This window comes from Macaca fascicularis, chromosome 11 (assembly GCF_037993035.2).
Source record: "Macaca fascicularis isolate 582-1 chromosome 11, T2T-MFA8v1.1".
NCBI lineage: Eukaryota > Metazoa > Chordata > Mammalia > Primates > Cercopithecidae > Macaca > Macaca fascicularis.
Genome location: NC_088385.1, coordinates 30,108,207 through 30,126,226, shown reverse-complemented (window position 1 = coordinate 30,126,226; position 18,020 = coordinate 30,108,207). Strand labels below are relative to the sequence as shown.

At 36.8% G+C, this 18,020-nt stretch overlaps 1 protein-coding gene across 16 annotated transcripts in view; it reads right to left on the bottom strand.

Moving 5' to 3' along the window:
• Positions 1–18,020, bottom strand: part of BMAL2 (basic helix-loop-helix ARNT like 2) — a 75,871-nt gene that overhangs the window by 38,219 nt on the left and 19,632 nt on the right. For 7 of the 16 annotated variants that reach the window (XM_074006462.1, XM_074006464.1, XM_074006466.1 and 4 more), the window contains exons 2-3: positions 7,978–8,128; positions 6,158–6,259 (exon numbers count right to left, since the gene is read on the bottom strand). In XM_074006462.1, coding sequence (XP_073862563.1) covers positions 6,158–6,259; positions 7,978–8,128 — 253 coding nt within the window. Of the gene's footprint in view, positions 1–361; positions 404–6,157; positions 6,260–7,977; positions 8,129–18,020 lie in introns of all 16 variants that reach the window. The other 9 variants (XM_045364901.3, XM_074006463.1, XM_045364899.3 and 6 more) reach the window with 3 other exon arrangements.

Below are 18,020 nucleotides of genomic sequence, written 5' to 3'. Positions count from 1 at the left end.
TATGTTGAAATAATTGACAAAGAACTTACGAGGATGGGTTTCCAACAGTCAGATGCTCCTCATAAGTAACTGATTTGTTTAAGTCATGAATCAATCTTTCTTTAGTGCTTAAAGAAAATATTCTTTTTTTTGAAAAAAGCTATTCTAAGAGAAAGTTAAAGGCATGAAAGCCAAAATGTTATCCAAGTAGACAGAAAAGCAAGACAAAAGATGCCTGATAACATTGCTTCTCAGAGCATAACAAGACAAAAAAGTCTCATCTTCAAGCCCTTCTATCTTGGTGTCACCTTTGCCTTAGGCTACAGGCTTGCCTTTGTGTACCTTTCCACTCACCATGTACCATCTCAACAAGTCAATGTACCTGAAGGCCTTCATTTTAACTTGGTGTTCACCATCTTCCACTCTACAAAAAAGCAGGATAAAATATCAAAGTACATGAAATACCTTTTCTGTAGTTCTTGAGAGAGAAACAGATGTGAGATTAAGTCCAATCATCCTAATTCCTATAAAATCCTTAGCTGTAAATGCTCCCTTGAGCACCTAATGACCTGAAATGATTACTACTGTCTACAGGAACCATTCTCTTCCTAACGCTGACAGGCAACACCATTCCCATAAGGATAACAAAAGTTATGTTAACTGACAGTGAGCAATAATTAGTGTATTACTTGGATATGATCTCATGACAAACTTGAGCAATAGTAAGATTTTCATAGAATTAACATTAAAGTCATTAAGATCATTGATGGCTTAACCAAAAACTTTATGATAGCTATATTACAACAGCCTGAAAATGGATTAAGAATCCCAGACCTTTAATCAAAAGGAATTTATTCTGCCTAAAAATCCATCTGGATGGTAACAAATATTGAAAACTGGAAACTCTTGCCAATAATATTAATTTTCACATTAGTATAGTTCCTAGCATCAGAAATGTACTCATCAGACCATTACTAAAATGAAAAACATTGGTGGTGATAGAAGACTGTCAGCATTCAAAAATTATGCAGGCTGCATAGCTTTTAAAAATATGTAATCTTAAAAGATATATTTCCAAATGTATCATTTTGTGAGAGATTTGAAAAATTCCAGGAAAACCACCCATAATCCCATCTGGAAGTAATCACAGTTAATATTCTAACATGTCTCCTTCCAGCGTTTCCTAAACATGTAGATACATACAATGATTATTTAACTTAGCCATGGTGCATGGGTACCATGTGGATATTTCTGTGTGTTCTACATATAGAATAAATAAAACTCAGATCATAGTATATAATTTTCAGGTCTTGTCTTATTCATTTAACATTCTAACATGAATATTTCTGCATAGTTGCAAATATTCTTGGAGAACATGGTAGTCCATTGATTAGTTAAATCATAATTCATTCATTTGCTATTGTTGGATATTTCAACATTCTAATATTTTCAATATCATAAATAATATGGCTAAGAATATTGTGGTGTGGGCATCTCGAATTACACTCTAGGATAAATTCCTAGGAGTACAATTTATGGATAAATATTTTAAGGCTTCTGATTCATCTTAACAAATTTCCTTCTTTATAGATATTTAACAATGAACATTTTTCAGGCTTTGAAAAAAGTTTGGCCTACTTTAGAACTGTCTTACTCAGTTGAACTCTTTTGAAGTTTTAATATTTTTCCACTTAAAAAAAGATAATGCTTATAGAAAAGTTAATCAAATTTATAAAGAGATGCTTATAAATATTCCAAATAAAAAAGACCACAAAGACTAACGCTTAATCAAGTGGTGCATTTCCTTTTCACAGTTTCAATCAAGAAGAGCTTTTATATTTATGGTACTTTATCAAAAATATTTCCACACTTGATTCTCACAGCACAGTGATGAAGTTATTACTATCCCCATTTTACAGATGAAGGAGTTGAGTAAAGTTAATGACTGTCCAAGGTCCTATAACTAGTAGGAGGCCAAGCAAAGACTATTCAACACAGGCTGGCCTTCCACCATACCTGGCCTGGTGTGCCTTCCACCATACCTGGCCATTTCTCTCACCACTGTCAGCCTGTTGTGTGGCTGGTACAAATAAAATTAAAAGTTTCTCTGAGGCAAAAGAGAGGGTCAGATTAAGTCAGCTTCTTTTCTCTTTTTAGCCATCTTAAAGGAATGAACAGAAAACAATTATACGGGTCAATAATTTTCTTCCTAATAGTCTGGAATTATATATAATTGTCCCTCAGCATCCGTGGGGGACTGGCTCCAGAACCTCCCGCAGATACCAAAACCTGTGGATGTTCAAGTCTCTTCACAGTATTTGCATATAACCTATGCACATCCTCCCATATACTTTAAATCATCTCCAGATTACTTACAATACCTAATCAATGTAAATGCTACGTAAATTGTTGTTATACAGTATTGTTTAAAGAATAATAACAAGAAAAATAAGTCTGGATCTGTTCGGTACAGACTTGCTTTTTTTTCTGGATATTTTCAATTTTTGATTGGTTGCCCATAGATATGAAGCACTGACTACATATATGTACATTACTTCAATTTCAAAAGGTAAACTTTGACCTTTTAAGATCATGTTTTCCCTTTGATCATTGGCATTTTAGCAAATGAACTCACTGAGTGAATTTGCCTCCTTGGTGAAATTCAAATATACTGTACTTATTAAATACAAATACCCTTCTATTTAATGGCCCCTGGCAGAATAGAATAAAGGCAAGATCTTGTTAGTCAAACAGTTCATTTGTTTGTAGAACAAATCTAGATAATTAGTAAATTTGGTCTATAATCCTAACATTTTACAAATTTTTACAAATGTGTTTTAATAAGCTTCCTGATATTAACAATGTTCACATTACTGGGATACATTTTCTTAGTGCAGCACCTTACATTATAGTAATAGAATTTCAGACACAATGCAAAGTTTTCTTGAAAACTATTTTCACTGCATTTTGAATGAAATGTAGGCATTCTTTCTAAATTAACCAAAGACAAAGTTAGAGGCAGATGCAATCTCAAAATATTCCCCAGATTTGCCACTTGTCAGGCGTTCCTCTTTTTGAAACGTGCTTCCTTTGATTTCTGTGTGCCGCTCCCACTTCAGAGCCATGCCTTCACATAGTCTGGGCAGGCTTCCCCTCATCTTGTACTATCTTTAGGTCAGCGCCCCCAGAGTATATCCTCAGTCCCCAGTGTCCCCACTCCATAAGCTTCTCCCAGTGACGTCACCCACATCATCAGTTCAAGTACGTTTTGTGCATTAATGATGTCTGAGTCTCTAACTCCAGGCCAGGCCTCCACCCTGAGCTCCAAATCCTCATGTCCATCTTCCTGCTTGAAGGTTCTATAAATATCCCATTCTTAGTGTGTCCAGAACTCAACTCATCATCTTTGCCTCAATATAAGTGAATGAAAATACCACCCTCCATCTAGAAGCCCAAGTCAGAAAATGTGGGCACACTTTATATCCTCCTCCCAATGAACAATCACGAAGTCCTATTGATCCTATCTTCTGAGTGTGTCATATGTCCCTTCCTTTCCCTCCCCTTCCTGTCCAGGGCCACTCTCTTTGATTGAAGCTCAGAAAACCTCATCCTTGGCAAGAGCTATTCTCCATGGTTCTCTCTGCCTACTGGATCTTCCCCCTTCAGACCATCCTCCATGCTGTTTCCAGGGTGATTCTTTGAAAACTGTAAGACTGTACCACTCACACCTACCAGGATGGCTATAATCAAGCAATTGAAAATAATAAGGATCAGTGAGGATGTGAAGAAAATGGAACTCTTGTACACTACTCATGGGAATGTAACGTGATGCAGTCACCGTGGAAAACAGTATAGCAGTTCCTCAAAAACTGAACAGAATTATCACATAACCCAGCAACTCTCTCCTAGGCATATATCCAAAATAATGGAAAGCAAGGACTAAAGCAGGTATTTGTACATCAGTGTTCATGGCAGCATTATTCACAATAGCCAAAAAGTGGAAATAACCCATCAACAGAGGACTGGATAGATCAAATATGGTGTATATACACAGTGGAATATTATTCAGCCATAAACAGCAATGAAATTCTGACACATGCTATAATATGGATGAAACTTGAAGACATTATGCTAAGTGAAATAAGTCAGACAAAAGAACAAACATCATATAATTCCACTTTGTTTTTTTTTTTTTTGAGATGGAGCCTCGCTCTGCTGCCCAGGCTGGAGTGCGGTGGCACGATCTTGGCTCACTGCAACCTCTGCCTCCTGGATTTAAGCAATTCTCCTGCTTCAGCTTCCCAAGTAGCTGGGACTACAGGCACCTGCCACCACACCTGGCTAATTTTTTGTATTTTAGTAGAGACAGGGTTTCACCATGTTGCACAAGCTGGTTGCAAACTCCTAAGCTGAGGCAATCCACCTGCCTCGGACTCCCACTTATGTGAAATATCTAGAATAAGCAAATTCATAGAGCCAGAAAATGCACTAGAGGTTAGCAGGGGATCGGGAGAGAAGAGAATGGGAACGCTGTTGTTTATGGGCACAGAGTTTTTCTTTGGGGTGATTCAAAAGTTTTAGAAATAGAGGTGATGGTCTATAATACTGACTATAATTGATGCCAATTAATTGTACACTTAATAGTGGTTCAATGGCAAATTTAATGTTATTTATATATATGTGTTTGCGCATATATGTGTGTGTGTGTATCTACCATAATAAAAAAGTGAAAAAGTGCAGAGGCAATCAATTCTTTAAAAAATATAAATCTGATCAAGTTCTTCTCATGCTTAGAATTCTTCATTTTCCTACTGCATTCAAGACAGTTTTCAGATTCTTCAGTTCAGCAGATCTTTCATGACTCAGTTCGTGTTTATCCCTCAAATCTCATAGCTCACCTCCCTCTAAGTGCACCCTCTGCTCTATGGTGACAACCACTCATTTCCTGATCAGGAATGTGCAACTACATACCTGTATGCCTGCACGGTTGTTCTTTCCACCTAAAATATCTTTTCCACTCCTGCTCTGTAGACTCACTTCTTCTTTTCTGTTTTTAAATATATTTTTATAGAGATAGGGTCTCACTCTGTCACCCAGTCTGGAATGCAGTGGCGTGACCATAGCTCACTGCAGCCTCGAACTTCTGGGCTCAAGTGATCTTCCCACCTCTGCCTCCCAAAGTGCTAGGATTATAGGCATGAGCTATCACACCTGGCTGTAGACTTATTTCTATTTTTCATTTAAAACTTAGCTTAAGTCAACTTTTCCAGGAAGCATTTAAATCTTACTTAAATGCCTAACTTTATTTGCTGACATAGTACCCAGGGTCTCTATTATAGCAGTTATGATGATGTAAAATAATTGTTTGTATCTTTTCCACTTGCACAAGTTTCCTGTACCTTTGTGTCTCTATCTCTCCTAGTCTACTGACTGTCACATAGTAGCAACGCAATAAATGTTTAATGACTACATTCCACAGATTCATCAAAGACCCTTTTAAAGAACCAGCTCTCCAGTCAGGTGCGGTGGCTCATGCCTATAATCCCAGCACTTTGGGAGGCCGAGGCGGGTGGATCATGAAGTTGAGATTAAGACCATCCTGGCCAACATGGTGAAACCCCATGTCTACTAAAAATACAAAAATTAGCCGGGCGTGGTGGCGGGCGCATGTAGTCCCAGTTACTCGGGAGGCTGAGGCAGGAGAATCACTTCAACCCAGGAGGCAGAGGTTGCAGTGAGCCAAGACTGCGCCACTGCACTCCAGCCTGGCGACAGAGTGAGACTCTGTCTCAAAAAAAAAAAAAAAAAAAAAAAGAACCGGCTCTCCATTCAAAACCAACAGTGCCACAGAAAGGGTGGACATTCTCACATATTCTTCGTTTTTAAAAATATCCAGCACTCTGAGGCTACGTGAGTGAAATCAGCCTCACCTATTGACTGGCTTTCCTGCACTGAGTCCTGGGGAAGGACACTATATAGTCAGCACCACGTACTTTGACATCCATAATTTCATTAAAGGGAACAGAAACTGGTAGGATAAAGGAAGGACTGGGGCAGAAAGGAGAAGCTCTGCGATAGATGATGAGCAAATCAGCGGGACATGTATTACGTTTTCACTGCCACTCTATGCCCTCTTCAAGTAGGGGAGGGAGTATGTCAAAAACGGTCCAGGACTTACCTGCTGCCACTGGAGGCTGATATTTCTATCCTTGTTGAAAGAAGATAGGTAAGGGGATTCTCAGAAATCTTTTCCACCACTTTTTCTGTCATGATTCCTGACCTGGAAGGAAGGAGGCCTTGGGTCACCCCCTACCCAGATGTTCTGGGAATGGACAGCAAGCCTGTCCTCAAGTGGAGAAAGCAGCCCACTCTGTCCAGCTACCCAGTGACAGGAAGCTGGGTGAAGTGGAGAAAATACCACATCTGGAATCAGGCATTCTAACAAGCTGTGTGATGCTGGGCAAACTGCTTGACATTTCTGAGTTCTAGCTTCTTCCTCTTCTAAAATGTGAATAGTTACCTAAATAATCTTCAGTGTTGCTTGCTGACAAAAAAATGTCGGTACTGTCAGTACTTTGCATGTTTCTTACATTTTTGCTAGCACTGACCCCACTTTCCATTTCACCCCCAAACCACTGCAAGGTCTCATCTGTGCCCCGCCATGTGGCACGAAGCTGGGCTACCTCTATATTCACTGTTCCCACTTCAATTGCTGAAATCATATTTAGACACCGAGAAAGAACAGTGGTGCTTATGATTCTGAATAAGGAAGCAAATAAAAAGAACTAACAGTCACTTTTAGCTCAAGTTAAGTGGGGGCTATTGACTGATAATTTAGGATAGAAAACAGCTAGAGAGTCTAAAAAGACTGTCACTTTATCAACTATAGTTTTCAGAAGCATCCATGTTAATGGAAGAGACTAAGGGAATAGAGACAACCAAAAACAGTAGAAAACCTTCCAATCCTTTATATGTGGCGTAGGAAGTGCTTTAGTATTTACTCTACTGTCTTGGGAACTGAAGCTAAATTATAAAGTGTATTGGGAAGAACTGAGTTAAAAAGAGCTAGCATGTGCCCACTTTGTAAATAAGAGCTGAATATCATCCCCCAACAACAACAACAAAAAAGAGCCAGGATGTTTTATTATGTCCTTATCTTGACCTCCAACTCCCAACGCAGGATTTTTCCCTTCATTCATGATGGAGAACTGTCATCAACTCTCACATTTATGTAAAGTACCAGCCTATGATGAGTTGCTCTAGATGGCTATCTTTATTTTTCCTTAATATTTTCTAAATTTTATACCTATTTATTTAGAGATGGGGTCTTGCTGGTCTCAAACATCTGGGCTCAAATGAACCTACCTCAGCCTCCTGCGTAGCTAGTACTGCAGGCGTGTGCCACTGTACCTGGCTTGCCCTGATGTTTTCACCATATAAGCTCCAGCTTTGGGGAAGTCATTAAAGAATATTTAGGACTGAAGCTGCAGGGGTAACAAAAATAAATAAGGAGACAGTGGGTATTCTTAACATTGACTTTATTATCAATTTGACTTAATAAATATGGAAAGCACGAGTTTTATATGATTAAACTGACTACAGATAACCAAGGGTTGGTTATTCTATACATGATGAGTAAGGTGAGAAGTAGTCATTATTATTTTAAGTCAAACATCCAAGGTGTTCTCCTCATGTTTATAAGGATTTCAGTAAGGAAGGCAAGTATCTTGCCATGACCATAAACATTAACCAAATAAAAGTCATGTTCCTATGTCTCTTTCAGACTCCAGCTGACTCTTCTAGATACCTTTCTTCAGAGCTGGATGGAAAAGTTCCAAGTCAGTCATTGACAAAGGTAGCAGTTGGGTAGATAAGTACTCTCCTGTCTCCAAATGTTACCATGAACTTGGAATTAAAATTAAAGATTTTAAAAGGAATATTTTCCTCTTCTCCCTAGAGTCAAAGCTCTCACTGGGTTAGAGGAACAAAGTCACTTACTGGGATGGGTCTGAATCACTTGCTTTGCGTTTTCGTGGAAACTCTGTCATGTGTGAGCTGAAGGACCCCATAGCTGTTGGTCCTGTCCTTGGACTCACGCGGCTGGAAACCACAGGAGCAATGCGCTGGTTCTCCTCTCTCAACACTTTACCTACGGGCAGCAGAGTACAAGAAGACATTTATTTTAAACATTAACTTTTACTTTGTACATATCCTTATCACACATTTTAAATGACTTTTCTATCTTGATATTTAAAAAATACCAGCTAAGGCCAGGCGCGGTGGCTCATGCCTGTAATCCCAGCACTTTGTGAGGCTGAGGCGGGTGGATCACCTGAGGTCAGGAGATAAAGACCAGTCTGCCCAACACAGCGAAACGCCATCTCTATTAACGTACAAAAATGAGCCAGGCGCAATGTGGGCATCTGTAATCCCAGCTACTCAGGTGGCTGAGGCAGGAGAATCCCTTGAACCTGGGAGGTAGAGGTTGCAGTGAGCTGAGATCATGCTACTGTACTCCAGCCTGGGCAACAGAGCAAGACTCTGTCTCAAAAAAAATGTGTATATATATATATATAATATATATACACACATATTATATCTGTATATACACACTATATATATACACACACATATTATATATATATATCAGTCAAAACCAACATAATATAGAATGAAAGACTAATTGTGTACACTCAAGTATTAATTAAATAAGCATTTCTTAGTTCATGCTTTTAAGGCTTTCCTCCTATATTGTAAAAGAAATTTGAATATGGTAGAAAATGCAGAAAACACAGAAAAATAGAAAGGAAGCGGGAAAAACCATTTTTCCCCCAATGTTACACCAATTAATGTTACAATGCTTTTGAGATACTTCTTCCTAGAATTTTTTTCTATAGTTATCATTAAGGTAATTGAAATCATACAGTATACAGTAGTCCCCTCTTATCTGCAGTTTGCTTTCTGTGGTTTCAGTTATGCACAACTTTGGTCTGAAAATATTAAGTGGAAAATTCCAGAAATAAATCATTCATAAGTTATCAACTGCACATGGTTCTGAGTAGCATGATGAAATCTCACACCACAGGTCATCCCTCTATCTAGCATATCCACGCTGTATATGTCACCTGCCCGCGAGTTGCTTAGTGGCTGGCTAGGTTATTAGAGCCACTGTTGCAGTACCACAATGCTGGTGTTCAAAGAACCCTTATTTTGCTTAATAGTGGCCCCAAAGCACAAGAGTAATGATTCTGGCACATTGTTATAATTGTTCTATTTTATTATTAATTATTGTAGTTAATCTCTTACTATGCTAAATTTATAAATTAAACTTTTATCATAGGTATGTATGTGTAGGAAAAATTCATATATGTAGAGGTTGGTATTATCTGCAGTTTCAGGCATCCACTGGGGAGTCTCAGAACATATCCCCCATGGGTAAGAGGGACTGACTGTAGTCAGATTTATGCATCATTGTGACATAATAACTTTCCAGTTTTATTATAAATTCTTTATAAATGACTCTAATGGATGTATAATACATTATCACATAGCTATGTCCAGTTATTTAACTACTCTCCTATTGTTAGAACCGACATTTAATTTTATTTTATTTGCCAGTACAAATATGTATTTTGGTACATAAAGCTTTTTATCTACTTCTGGTTATTTTGGACAGTATCCCAGAAATGGGTTAACAAGGTCAAGAGACACCAATATTTTTAACTCTGAATTGCTAAGTGTGATTTTAAAAAATCCTTGTTGTCTCAAGTGAGGTTTATTAAATGTTTTACAAAATATAAAAATCAGAATCACTGAACCAAAATAACCTATAGTCTAAATTTGAGCCTCTGTAATTAACTATATTTCTCACATTAATATGCATATAAAAAGTTTAAGGAAATTTGTACCCAATAACACAGATTGAAAATATGTAACAATATTTACAAGGAGAATGTAATAAGTCTACAATAGTGGAAGATTTTTAACACATCTTTGACAGTAACTGATAGATCAAGTAGTAAAAATAATGATATAGAAGATTTATCTAGCACAATCGGCAAGCTTCATATAACACACATATATGGAGCACTATGCCTAGCAGCTTGAAACACCAGTGTTCATTGTTTTTGGCCAACTATGGAGCATTTATAAAGACTGACAATATACTGGACCAAAAATCAGTCTCAAAGATTTTGACAAATTGATACCATACATAAAATATTTTCTGACTTCAGTGTAATTGTGTTGAAAGTTAGTAACAAAAAGATAACCAGAAAATCCCTATATCTTTGTAAATCAAGAATCCCACAAATAATTTATGGGATAAGAGGAAATTCAAATGTAAAATGACAAAATATTTGCAATTAAATATTAATAAAATGTCATACACAAAAATGTGTAGAGATGCATAAGCATTACTTAGAGTGAAATTTTAACAATGTTTAAAAAAAGAAAAATTGAAATTGAATAAGTAAATAATTTAAGAAATCAGAAAAAGATCAGTAAAATAAATCCAAAGAACTAGAAGAAAGAAAATCATAAAAATAAGACCAGAAATAATGAAATAGAATATAAACATATAAGAGTGTAGATCAAAAAAGCTAAACAAAGTTTCTTTCAAATGATTGGAAGCTCTAACAACTTTATGGCAAGATTTTTCAAAGAAAAAAATGTACAAAAAAATAAAAAATTTGGGGTCATAATTTACATGCACAAGAAATTTAAAAGATAATAAAATATCATTAAAAATCATGCTAAATATTAAAAAATTTAGATGGAGCATTTTCTATAGAATTTTAACTTACCTAAATTGAAACAAAGAGAAATAAAAACCCGAATATTCCTATATCCTTCCTTACACAAACTATTCCACTATATGAAAAAAGAGGGACTACCTTGACCCTCAACTTTTCTTTGTCAAGGAGGCTTGCATAATTTTGATATGAAAACCTGACAATGACAGTACAAAAGGAAAATTACAGGCCAATCTCATTCACAAACAAAAATCCAAAAATCTTAATAAAACATTATCAAACAAAATCCAGAAATGTGTAAAAATAACCATCCATCATGACTAAGACAGTTTTATCCTAGGGATGCAGGAGTACCTTCATATTAGTAACTAATGAATATAATTTACTACAATAACAAATAAATGAAAAACTATACATCATCTCAGTAAATGTAGAAATACTAATGAAGAAATATTGAAAGTGTTCTTTTTAAGATCAGAAACAAGAACACCCTTACTTAATTCTATATTAGAAGAGCTCACAGTAGGGTAAGGCAAGAAAAAGAAAAATGAAATATAAAATTAAGAAATAAAATTGTTTTGCTCTTATTGAGAAATGATATAATTGACTACATAGAAAATTCAAAATAATCAATATATAAATCATTAAAGTTAGAGGATATAGCAAGTTGGCTGTATATAAATCAATATGTAAAAATCAATTGCCTTTCTATCCAAAGTAACAAATGGTAAGAAAATGATATTTAAAAGATAGAATTTATAATAATCTCAAAAATACAGACTATCTAAAGAATAAATCTAATAAATGTATAAGGTCTTTATGGAAAAAACTAAAACTTTATTTAAAATATTTTGAAAGATCCAAATTAACGGAAAGATATGCCAGGCTTTTGAATTGGAGGCTTCAATATACTAAAGATGTAAAGTATCCTAAAATAGATGTGCAATTCCTCTCAAAATACTTAATTTTTTGGTGGAACCTCTCAAGTGGAATATACAACTATGCAAACTATATACAGAACAATGGGTCCTGAATAACCAAGGAAAAGGTGGGAACACTGGCCCTATCAGATATCAAGACTTGTAAAGACACAGGAATTAAGACAGTGTAGTACTGGCATGAGGATAGATAGATGAATGGAAGAGAACAAAAAGCCCAGACATGTAATACGGATATCTGCTAAATATCAAAGGTGGTATTTCAGATCAATGTGGGAGAAAAAAATCACTTTTTAGTAAATGGTCTGGGATCAATTGGTTTTCTCTATGGAAAAGATGAAACCGGACTCCCTGTGTTACACCAAATACAAAAACAAATTCAGTTGAATTTGAACCTAAATGTAAAAAACAAAAATAGAATAGAGAAACTTTTGCTATGGTTTGAGTGTTTGTGTTCCTCCAAAATTCATGTGGAAACTTAATTCCCAGTTCAACAATATTAAAAGGTGGAGCCACTAGGAGGTGATTAGGTCATGCACACTCCACCCTCATAGATGGGATTAGTGCCACCGTAAAAGGGCTGAGAGGACAAGTTTGTCCCTTCCATTCCTTTGCCTCTTCTGCCAAGTGAGGATGCAGCAAGAAGATACCATCGTAGAAGCAGAAGGAGCAGCCCTCACCAGACAGTGAACTTGCCCGTGCCTTGATCTTGGACTTCCCAGCCTCTAGAATTGTCAGAAATAACAACTGGTTGTTTATAAATTACCCAGCCTAAGGTGTTTTGTTATAACAGCAGCAATGGACTAAGACAACTCTAAAGGAGGGAGAGTATTTTTATTTCATAGAAAGAAATTCCCAAGACATAAAATGTAAAAACAATAAAGGAAAAGATTGTTAAATGTGACAATCTTTAAGTTAATGTTGATCAAAAGACACTACAAAGAGAATGAAACCACAAGCTACAAACTAGGAAAAGATGTTTGTTAGACATATAAACAACAAAGGGTTAGTATTCAGATTATATAAAGAATGGCTTTGAATCAATAAGAAAAAGACCAATGACTCAATAGAAAACTGGATAAAATACTTGAATAGGCATTCATAAAAGAAATTCTGGTTGTCAACACATGGATGAAAGATACTCAATCTCATTGGTAACCAGGAAAATCCTAAGGAAACTGTAATGATATACTAATATATGATGGCTACAATTGAAAAATTTGATGATATCAAGTGTTGGTGAGGACGTGGAGCAATGGAAAAGCTCATGCTCTGCTGGCAGGAATGTAAGTTGCTACAGCCACTTTGGAAACCAGTTTTACATTACCTAATAAAGGTGAACACATATATAATATATGACTTGGCATTGCCCTCCTAGGCATATGGAAAAACTCTTACTGTGTATTAGCTGACAGGTGTATAAGAAATGCATTAGCAACATTGCTTGTAATTGAACAACAACCACAAAAACCTGAGAAAACTGGAAACTTTAAATTTTCATCAGTAAAATGGGTACATTGCTTAGTTACTGAATGGAATACTAACAGCAGCAAAAATGAATGAAGCCCAGCTATACTCAACATGAATGAATTAAATAACATAATGCTGGCCAGGTGCAGTGGCTCATACCTGTAATTCCAGTATGAAGACTTGGAAGGCCAAGGTAAGAGGACCACGTAAGGCCAGAAGTTTGAGACCAGTCTGGGCAACATAGCGAGATGCTGTCTCTACAAAAAAATTTTAAAACTAGCCAAGCACGGTGGTGCGTACATATAGTCCTAGCTACTCAGGAGGCTGAGGTGGGAGGATTGCCTGAGTCCAGGAGTTGAGGGTTACAGTGAGCGTGCTGCACTCCAGCCTGGGTGACAGAGTGAGACCCTGTCTTCTAAAACAAACAACAACGACAACAACAACAATGAAAAACCATAATGCTGAGGGCAAAAAAGTCACTGTCAAAAACACATTGCATGTTTTTAAAAATTTATATAAAGTTCAAAAACAACTAAAAAAAAAAAAAGTAAAACTAATCAATTTTAGGAATACCTGGGTTTTTTCAGAGCTTTTTTGTTTGTTTGTTTGTTCGTTTGTGTATACAGATATCTCCCTATACAGAAAGCAAGGGGCTAGTTAAGACAAAAGTCAGAACAGTGGTTCTCTTCGGGAAAAGAAAGGGGGTGTGACCATGAAGGACACACAGGGACTTCTAAGGAATTCATGTTCTACCTCTTTCACAGATCAATGTCTTATCTTTCTTCTTTAAACAACACACATTATTTTTACCATCTTCACAGGAATAATAGATCTCATGATAAAGAAGTGGGGAGAATAATTTTACCAGTGACCATGGCGCACTTGGGAATTAAGTTTCCAGTCTGCAACATCCCAAGACTTACTTCTAGGCCTGGATTCTCTAAATGGGACCAGTTCAGGATCACCACATACCACATGAGATCAAATACGGCTTCAGCTTCTAGACTTCATTCTACTGGATTTTGAATGACAGATTACCATCTGTCTCTACAGAAAAGTGCAGGGAATTTATTTCATCAAATGACAAATCAAAAGGAAAAATTCACTACCGTTAAACCACAGCATACCCTGGAATATATAATACCAGACCCCCAACCACTCCCCCTACTTCCAACACACACTCTGCAAGCACATTCTTTCCCTCACATAAGTTCAGAGACAGAAATAAAATGAAGATTTTTTTTTTTTTTTTGCCTCCCATTCTGGGAAGCATGATCTTCACATGTTTCTATCCTACTTCCTTATTAACCTTTAAACAAAAAATGTGAATTATCTCCAGGCAGGCAGAATAGTCTTCTCTTGACAAAATAAAAATCTGAAGCTTTAAAGGTCTTTATGTTCTTTAATGGGTGGGGCATACTGCCTTATAATTAGCTATGTTCCATTGACTCTGACTATGTCAGTAGAAGTATATTAAAAACAGAGGGCTTTCTGTAAGCAAAAGGAAAATATGGGTTAGTGAGACTAGTTAGTTTTAGCTAAAAGGATCTGTTCTTTGGAAATAATCTCCATGATGCAGATTCTTATTTTTGTTAGTAGGTGACTCATAATTTAAGGAGTAAAAATTTCATTTTTAACTTTCCAGTTTGCTTGACTTGCTGCCTCCACATATACATCTGCAGAAGATGAGACCATGTGTTAGGAATTGAAGTTCAGCCCTGCTTTTATATAACTCATTGTGGAGGTATATGATTTAATGTTTTCATATTGTCTTTCCTCGCCAAATTGAGTGACTTCTCAGTGGTGAATGTAACATGTGTTCTTTAACACTCAACAAAATAACACAGAATTTAGGTTAAGTGAAGATATTGTGATTGCCTTTTTACAAAGAAAGTTTGTGATTTTACTTAAAATGAGATTAGCATTAAATCTCACTCCGCTCTACATCTCTCCCTGGTGATGATAATCCATCTTGCAATATTTCAAAGGTCTACTATTTAGTATCAATTCCTTAAGGAGGAAAATAAACTATGGGAAATGAGCAGCTGTTTGGAAGTCATAACCGAGGGAAGCCAAGTAGCCACTTGGTTTAGGCTCATAGTTACAAAGGGGTTCAAATTTGGAATCTGGCATTGTGGTTGAAAGAGAATACACATTGCATATACGCACCTATGCACACACACATTCACAGAAGCCATGGCAGTTTGGGGAAATTTTTCAATTTTCATAAAACTTTAAAACTTTTGTTCCATTACCTACTTTCATGGCCAATAGTGTGCTATATCTTAAAGTTTGTGTACATTTTCATTATCTTGTAAATAACTTTTGGTTAAAAATAATTTATTCTGTGTAAATGTTTAAATTACTTCCTTGAAAAATGAAAGTGGCCTTTTTAACTTCTGAGAGTCCAAACCCAGAAAATCTTTGTGGTCCCATCTACCCACTACTTTGTTAGTACTGGGTGGTTTTGTTTTTTTTTTTTTTTTTTTTTTTTTTTTTGGGACAAATCACTTAACATAACCAACCCTGTTTCTTTAAGATGGAGGAAATTTCCCACAAACCACATTTGTTTGTTTCAGAATCAAATAAAAAAATGTACATGAAATCTGTTTGAAAACCAGAAGCTTACTGATGCTAATTAAGTAAGCAGCCCAGCAAAAACATGTGGACATTGTTGGTGAGCCAATGTAGATGCCTAAGGTGTCAGTTAGGTAAACAACATTGAGTTAATGTTGTTGCTTTATTTTTAATTATAAAGCTGTTAACCTTTTTATCTTGAAATAATTTCAGGTTGGCAAAGGTAGTGTAAAGAATTCCCATATGCCCTTCAATAATATTCCCCAAATGATAATGTCAGTCTTAACCCCAGCATAATCATCAAGATCAGGAAATTAACACTGACATACAATTATTATCTAATTTACAGACCTTATACAAATTTTGTCAATTGTCCTAATGTCCTTTGCTGGTCCAGGATCACACAATGCATTTAGCACCTGCCACCTGTCCTTTGTTTCCTTTCCTCTGTAATGGTTCCTCAGGCTTCTTTTGTCTTTCTTGAGACTTTTGAAGGGTACTGGGAAGTTATTTTCTAGAATGTCCTCCAGCTTAAGTTTGTCTGATATTCCCTCATGACTAAATTTAGATTGTGCACATTTGTCAAGAATACCAGAAAAATGATGCTGTGCCCTTCTCAGTGCTAAATTCTTTCTCTTTTACATTTTACTGCTGCTAGTACTTTTTTTAAAATAGGGTCTCACTCTGTCACCCAGGCTGGAGTGCAGCAGCACAATCTCAGCTCACTGCAACCTCTGCCTCCTGGGCTCAATTCATCCTCACATCGGATACAGTATATACTGCTCGGGTGATGGGTGCACCAAGATTTCAGCAATCACCACTAAAGAACTTATTATTCGTGTAACCAAACACCACCTGTTCCCCCAAACCCTATGGAAATAAAAAATAAATTCTTATGTAATGTTTAGTTTTAAAAAGAAGGACGAAAGACTATGGAAAAACAACAAAAATAATGCCATGTGCAAGGGAGAGAAAACACACACACAATGAAATGTTTCTAGGAGTTTCATCTCAGTAGCCAAAGGATTTTTCTCTTTTCTGCTTTCTTATATTGTTCCAAACTTTTCTAAGTATCACGTCTTACTTTTGTAAGACATACACGCAACTCAGAGAAAAGAAGGCATATGGACTATCGAGGGATAGCAAGATCAGTATGGCTGGCCACAATGTAAAACTGATGTGAGATCAAGCTTGAAAGGTAGATTGCACTAGTTCATGGAGGGCCTCGGATGTAACACCGAGGGGTCTGAGCTTTATCTCCAGGTAGCAGGAAGCTAATGTAGTTACCTAGGACTGCCTCAGCCCTATTCACTACTGAGGCCAATCCTCACCAAGGCAGGGGGAACATTTACGACGTTCTCCCTCCTAGCAAATCAGTTCTGGAATTAGTCTTCCTAGCAAAAGCTACAACTTTCATCATAATGCATTCCATCTTCGCCTAAACAGAATGGCCTCTCATCTGTTTATTTCTGTAATGAAGACTGTACTCCAAGCTGTATAACTGAAAACCTCTCCATCTTGGTTGGAGAAATATGACTCTGCTGTTAAGCCTGGACAGAGAAGGCCAAAAATCATTTCAGGCAGGGGTCAGGAGCCCAAAATATCACATCACAGATAGGATATTAAAACATCACAGAAGGATTTGATTCTTCTGGCCTCGGCCTCAGAAGTAGCAAGATGTCTAAAAGGGAAGTACTGAGGATGGTTCTTAAGATTAAATCATCTTAGGGGAGCGAAGGCTCACATATGGTGAGAAAGGAACCCAGGTGGAAGTCCCTGGGACACAGCATAACTGTCTCAGACTCCAAAAACTAAAATGTATTTAGGCTCATTTTCTGTGAATTTTTATTTTAAGACTGTTAGTTTCCGTGAATTCCAAATAATAAAGGGGAAACCACACAATCCTAGATTCCAAGGACACACAGCTCGGCTGGCATGTGATTTTGTCCATGATCACATAACAGCTGGAGAACTGAAGCAGAGAAAATAAATGCTTTGGGTTGCCCAAGGCCAGCAACTTCCCAGGGAAGTATGTAGAAGTTCAAAAAGATAAACAGGTAAGTGGTGTCTATCACATCACAGTCAAATGGTGCATCACAGATCACAGGCTGGGCAGGAAAGCAAGAGACACACAGAAGGAGCCAAACAAGGAAATGAGAAGTGGATGGAGTGCTTGGAAATAACATTAGGATGATAAAGAAATTTGGTGTCAGTGGGAGAGCCATAAGAATATGAAACCGTGGTTTGCAGTGAGAAATTCAGACTTGGGGATTCAGAGGTGAAGAATTTCCAGCTGATTAAA